Here is a 6,844-nt window from a genome sequence, read left to right as displayed (position 1 = left end):
ACTGATGGCGAAATTGAAAAGCAGATTTACTTTTTCACAGTCGATGAAGGAATCTGGAAGCTGTCCTTAATCAATTCAAAGTGAACTTCACAGGTCGCACATCACCTCATCTCTCTTAACAACTGGGTGTCCGCCCAATAGTTGATCTTGTTGCATATTAGCTTAACTGGAAAATTAATTAAAAATAGATGTCTGTTTTTCCTTAGTGTCTTGGTGTGCCACTGAGCTTTTGACAGTGTTGATGAATATATTGATTTTCACAAAAAAAGGTTGATTTTAAATCGTGCCACGCCATGATGTAGCTGTTGATCTTCTTGCCTTGTAGTGAGGATCCCCAGTTTAATTCCAGGCAATGAAGCCCGTCTGTGTGTTTTGTGTTGTTCTCCAGTAGTCCAAGAATCCATGACTCTGAGAGTAAGTCGTGGCTCTACATCACTTGTAGCCATGAGTGTGACTGAATTAAAATGTGTGTTCTGTCCTGTGACGGACTGACAGCCCGTCCAGGTGGGATCGACTCCGTCGACCCTGAGCTGGATGAAGCGGTATAGATTAGAAGATGAAGGCTGGACATGACAACAGCATCGGTGTCAGAGGTAAACGTCATACCAGTCATATAAAAACTGATCCATGCAAACCAATACTACATGATGACCAAGTTCTACTTTTATCTGCCTTATTTCCACACCGTCCAAGGGCAAAAGTGTGTTTGTTTGATATACCGGTGCATGTATATATAAACTCCAAGACAGACAAACAAATAACAGAGTGTCTCTCATTTCACACACACAGTGAACTGTGGTAGTGAGCTGTGTTTGTGCATCAATAATAGAAATGGTCTTTGAGAAACATTTTTTGTTTTGTTTTTCTTTTTTTGCTTGTACGGTTGAAATACAAGGCTGATTTGAAAGGAGTGTAAGAGTTCAGAGAAGAGTACGACACACACTTAGTCTGTATTTTCACACTGAAATGATCAGATCTTTTTAAAAAAATTCCACTTCTCTGCTGAAGTGGTTCCAGAGGTTTAATGGATGGACGTACAATTATATATCCATTTTATATCCATGTGGCACACTGTGCTGACTTTTACTGAGTGAGTTGTGTGAACCTCCGGCTTCACGAGACAGCAGCCTTCAGCAGATCTGACATTTAATAGACAACACATTCCTCCCGTCACATCATTACTTGCAGTTTGATAACTGGGCTGTTACTGCGATAAGGCATCGCATACACCCTGTTTCATAGTTTATAACACCCATCATTTCTCATGCAGTCATTATCTGAATAAATGGTTTCAGCCGTATCTCTGTTTAAAGCTGCTTTCACCTTTCCAAATAATGGGATGGGAGGGGTGCTTGCCTGTGGCGATGTTTACCAACCACATGATTAATGTGATAATCACATTCTTATGTAAACAAAGCTTTGTACACACTTGTTCACAGAGTAAACAATCACTGTCTGTAGTGGGAAACTAGACCAATCTGACATTTGCTGGAATTTGAACCTTTTTCAAACGCAGTTGTTGCAGACAGTGTTTAGGCTCCTCCACTTTTTTCACAATTTTCTGCTTTAAAGGATCAAAATTGAACCTTTCAGTTGAACTTAATGACCCAGAATCATGAAACGCAACAATGTGGCTGTAGAAAAATGTTTCCATTTGAATGTGCAAGACTGAGTTTAGAAAGACACTCCCAGGTGTACTCAAGATACCAGAACCACAGTCAGAGTCAGGATGTCAGATTATAACTCTGTTTTAATTCATGTCGATCTGAGTCAGGGAGGTAAATTCTGAGTCAAGATCCACTGCAACATAGGTTCAGAAGTTCTATACAAAGGTGGAGTATTAAAAGGACAAGAACCACTGCAACGCCTCCGAGTATTTATGATGAAGAGGTATGATGGGCGGATCGGATGGATGAATCTCTGCATCGCATTTAAAATGACGTCCCCTCTGGCGTAGACCGGCTGAGGAGGTCATTTCATGTAAAACACATCAGACATTCCAGTTGATATTTGCTAGATGAGATTTTAGGAATACTCTGATGGAACCAGTTGGGCAGAACTCGAAGGACTCTGTCAGGTGACTGTCAGGCGGCGCATTTGGAGCAGGAACCGGGAGACGCAGTAATAAATGACTGTCAAGTTAAAATTGAGAAAGAAAACCTTGAAGAAAACTTGGCTCAAGTTGAAGAGATTTTTTTTCTTTGCTTGATAGGAAACAAAAGCAACTTTAAGGATGAGATTTGGTGCTTCAATACTTAAATGACCTTGCTAAAATCGATCCTTCAGTGGAGAAACCTGATAGACACATTTACCCTTTTATACTATTGTATAATCCTTGAAAAACTGGAGATTTTTATCTCAATACTTCTGGAAATGTTATATTTTTAGGTTGTATTTCAAAATGTTCTCATTTTTTTATTTTATTTAAATCATGATGTTTCATCCTGGAGATGAAGTCCACCTGTCACCCTCTGGCCAAAATGAGCGAATCATAACAGTTTGCGTTGTGGCTGTGAGGCGACGACACACGACCGAGGCCCCAAACCCTGTCTGGGGTTCGGCTGACTGAGCTGGTAGATCCATAAATCCCTTTGCTCAGCAGTCTAGAGGGGGCATAACCTGGATAGAATTTTGTCAGTCCACTTCACAAACTTTAAGCCTTAAATCTTGTGTCCTCGCAGTGAACATCCTGAGATTCACACACTCTCCTGAGTGCTGCTGCAGAGTTGCACCGTTGGCTGCTGACCATGTTAGACAGTGGATTTCAGAGAGAAAAGTGAGAGATTTTTTTTTTCCTGTTCCTACACTGCTGAGCTCTAAGCCTCTCACGGTTCAATAAGAATGAAGAAGACCAATCCTGCCGGTGGGACATCTCACCTGTGGATTTATGGCGACTAAACCTTGACATAGATTTAATGGTATCAAGCCTTTTTAAATGTGATATTGGGGTGATATCAGTCTGAATTTTGTACAGTTTCTGATATATTTTGCTGGTTATACCCTTTGATCTTTGACTCAGGAAGTAAAGGTAGATTTGGTTAAATCTCCACCTGAATTGGTGACTCTAAATTGTGTGATGGACTGGTTCCTGTCTACATGCGTCTTGTCTTTGGCGTAATGACAGCTGGGATCGGCTCCAGCTCTCCTGGTTGTTCATGATTTAAGTTCAACCAGTGCATCACCAGCAACCATTGTTGCTATACCTCCACAATTTAATCAGAAAAAAATCCAAAGAGGCAGATCTCCCTCTGTTCTGTGTCTGTCATTATCACAAAGTCCCTCTCGGTCTGTTCTGAGAAAACCTGCCAGCAGCCAGTCGCTCTGCTGGGCCGTATGCTTGAATTTAAGTGAGATCTATGCAAAGCTGTAAGCAGAGCGCTGTGGATGATTGCGGATAAGGTTCTGGAATTCTTTTGAATTCAAGCGACCTGCTGATTTCGCATTTGGCCCTCATCACTATTCAGCTCGTCAGCTGCTCGCCCGCTATCTGAGATGGGAAAAACGCTAAAGTGGTGATTTAATTATACGCCCTGTAAGCTGAGAACTGAGGACACAAACTCGCTGGATTTCAGTCTGTACACACACAGCTTATTGACTATAAATAGTCTGAGCCGCAGCTTGCCGGTCTTAAGGACATTAAAATGTAAGCAATATTGACTATGTGGCGTTTATGCTCATTAGACCTAGACATGAGAATGAGCACAGTCCTTTTTATTAAATAGAAACCTTCAAATTATGTGAAAGTGTCAAGTTCATTCTAAACTCTGCATCCATTACCTACGTTGACAGAGGTTGTAACAAGGTCAAGCGCTCATAACACGAGGATAACCACAGCAGTCACACTCAGTCTGCCTCAGCATCCTGACAGGAAGTCTTCTGAAAATGCAGTGGTGTGTGCTGCCACCTCGTGGTCACTCTGGCACATTACTATTTCTGCATGCTCAGGTTGGAAATGTGGTTGTGTGACTCACTACCTGCAGTCAGAACATAGAATCAACTCTAAACCATGAGGTGTGTGAACAGGTTTGTTCTGTAGTAGGTATCATATGAAAACTGTCCTCAGTGATGTGATATCATGTCTTACTCATAACAGGAAGCATCCGTGAAATGAAATCCTTTGAGATGATTTTCATTTCTATGGTAGATCGAATGCACAGTGACTATAAACACATTGAAGAAGTCCAAGGAAAGGCACAGGATCTTTGTGGTGAGTTATGAGTTGCATATAACAGTAGTTTAAGCACTGATAGGTGTGTCTGCTTTTCTTACAGCGTCATCACTTCAAAACTGGTTTCCTTGCTTTAGAATACAAGGACTTTTAATTTACCAAAACAAAGGCCTCTATGAATAGATGTTTTATGTTATTGGGCTCCTTCCAAATATTTTCAGTGTTGATATATTATGTATTTCATGGAATTTACCATTAAATGGCCATAAAAAAATTTGACCAGTTAGAAATGGCTAATAGAAACCTGTTTGAGATTTTAAAAATGTGTAGAAAAGTATTTATGACATCCGAACTGTTACTTTACATACTCAGATGTATGAAACAAAGATGTCAACCTACTGGAAAACAACACTGACTATTTTGTTTTGGCATTTATAAAAACATTTGTGATAAGTGAATTCTGGGGAAAACTGAGATGCTAAATATCACATTTACACTGTGGCGTCAGTGCTGCAGCCTCAGGGTGACACATGAACAGCACATTCAGATTCAAGAGTGTGAGAAACTATGTATTTTATTCATTATACACATAGGATAACTGTACAACTGATTGATCTCTATTTCTGCATACTAAAACCACTGTGCAAGAGGTTGAATTTTGGTTATTTGATCATTATAGAGGCTCTTGAAGGTGCAACAGTATGATTGAGGTGAATTATGGTTAACATCAAAATGTTAACTATGTTAATAAAAGAAAGTTGTGATATGAAAAGGTCTGGCCCAGTGAACTACTTATGTTTGGTATAGCTTTCAAGTGGCCATAACAGAAGAATGTATAAAATAGAAAAATTTAACTGTAGTTATTATGCTTCAATTGTTCATAAAAATGATCTGACCAACACAAAATGTGAAAAATAAAAAAAAACTTCATGAACATAACCCAATATCACACAATCATTTATGTCAGATCAATTTAACACTCCAATTGGAAAACTTCTCTCTACTGTATTTAAGGTTAACAGACATTTCAAATAACTCAAGCAAGCATCAACTAAAAAGATACACTTTATTTGAAACCAGCAGGGGACATTTTTGTACAAAAATACACAATTGTTACGTAGATGCTTTCCATCGAGAATTGTTCATTATCCTGCTGCCTACAGCATTGGAGCCCCTCTGCATGAAGCACCAACGTGGGACAACCACTGAATCGCTCAGACATTAATTTCACCGTGTAAAATAACAAATCCAACAGGCAATGCCATTTGCCATCGGGAAGAATGGAGGATCCTGGATTCTTGAATCTAAGACAAAAATGACAGACCCCTTTTCTTAAATATCAGGAAGAATGTTGAGCATGGGATGTTCTCAGACGCTGAGCTGAATTCATCTCCGACTCTCATCTGTTAGTTGGGTTTGGTCCCAGCTTTCGACCCCTCACCGCCTCCGTCTGATTTTTTCTGCTTCTGCTGCATTATCGCGGCATCCCTTCAAAAGAAAAATGAAGACTTGTTAGAGCAAATGCAACTGTATCATGCAAGACTGTCCTGCATAGAAGCACTGGCATGTTTTCTTCATTAGAGTTGGTGAATGCAGGAGATCTGAGCGCACCACATTTCTTGAACCTCCTGCAGACTGTTGTTTACCTTTGCTTGCGGGCGGCAGCTGACAGCCCATCTTCATTCCTCTTCCCTTTGCCATGCTCATTCTGCTTTTTGGCATTCTTCTGACGAGCGAGCTCGCGCTGGTTTCCTCCTGAGAGGCAGACAAAACAAGACATCCACAGTGCAGATGAACAAAACGCAACCTCAAGTGACACGCACGTTCAAGAATGTAAGCTGCGCCCTGAACACACCTGTTTTATGCAACAGCGTCACAACAAGCGCACGCAACCCAAACGAATCGAATGAAATGTGATTAAAAAAAAACGATGTTTCTGTTACTGATGGAGCAATAACGAGACGAATGGGAGATGGAGAGAAGCTTGGAAGCAGCCGACGTGGCAGAGAGGCGCTGTGGAGAAGCTTCACGTCCACAACAACAGCAGCAGAGCCTTTTCCGCCCTGATGACTTCTGTGCCACCAGCTGAGTAAATAAAGACGCAAACACTCTGGATGGCACGCTAAAGCGTAAATGGCCGTCGCTCTTAGACACGATCAGTGTTTATGCTCAATCATCCGCGTTTTATGGGGGATCTGTGTCCTCTGTGGACAACAAGCGTAACGTTGGTCTCGACGGTTTTGACTGTAGTACGTGGCACGCGATAAACAACATACGTCCATTAGACACACGGTCAAGACTTCCGTCATTTTACACAAGCCCACACACACATAGCAGAGCTGACAACGTGCGTGATTTAAAACGTAGAATGTTGGTGTAAATCACGTTCAATATAACCGAGCGCGTTCCAGCAAATAGACGGCACCCGTGGCGGCTGAGGCCAACGAGGGGCACGAGGGATTACAGACCACATGCAGGCAATATAAAGTACGTGAATGCCTTACAGTCCAAATATATGTCGATACCCACTGGTCATTTTAGCAGTCGCCGCTTCTTCAACCCGGAATCCAAAAGAGTTCAGCCTCAGGGCCGCTGGCTCCCTTTTCCTAGCTCCAGTCGCTGTTTCTGCTTTGTGGTGGCAAAGCTCGAGTCTCGCGAGACTTTACGACAACCAGA

General features: G+C 41.5%; 1 protein-coding gene across 1 annotated transcript; it reads right to left on the bottom strand.

Annotated features, from left to right (window-relative positions):
- Positions 1-5,204: 5,204 nt before the first annotated feature.
- serf2b (small EDRK-rich factor 2b) lies at positions 5,205-6,844 on the bottom strand. Its single transcript, XM_030099069.1, has 3 exons — positions 6,698-6,844; positions 5,815-5,923; positions 5,205-5,656 (listed from the first exon to the last, which is right to left on the bottom strand). Exons 1-3 carry the CDS (start codon positions 6,702-6,704, stop codon positions 5,575-5,577), a joined length of 198 nt encoding a protein of 65 aa, XP_029954929.1. The 5' UTR covers positions 6,705-6,844; the 3' UTR covers positions 5,205-5,574.

The sequence above is a fragment of the Salarias fasciatus genome, chromosome 1 (assembly GCF_902148845.1).
Source record: "Salarias fasciatus chromosome 1, fSalaFa1.1, whole genome shotgun sequence".
NCBI classification, from domain to species: Eukaryota; Metazoa; Chordata; class Actinopteri; order Blenniiformes; family Blenniidae; genus Salarias; species Salarias fasciatus.
The sequence above is the reverse complement of the archived record's forward strand: the minus strand, read 5'-3'. Positions and strand labels throughout refer to the sequence as shown.

What these genes read in the sequence shown, in the direction of transcription:
- serf2b (XM_030099069.1), bottom strand. An exon ending in GCTGCCGCCCGCAAGCAAAG is followed by an intron (nt 5,657 to 5,814) that starts GTAAACAACAGT and finishes TTTCTTTTGAAG; the next exon opens with GGATGCCGCGATAATGCAGC.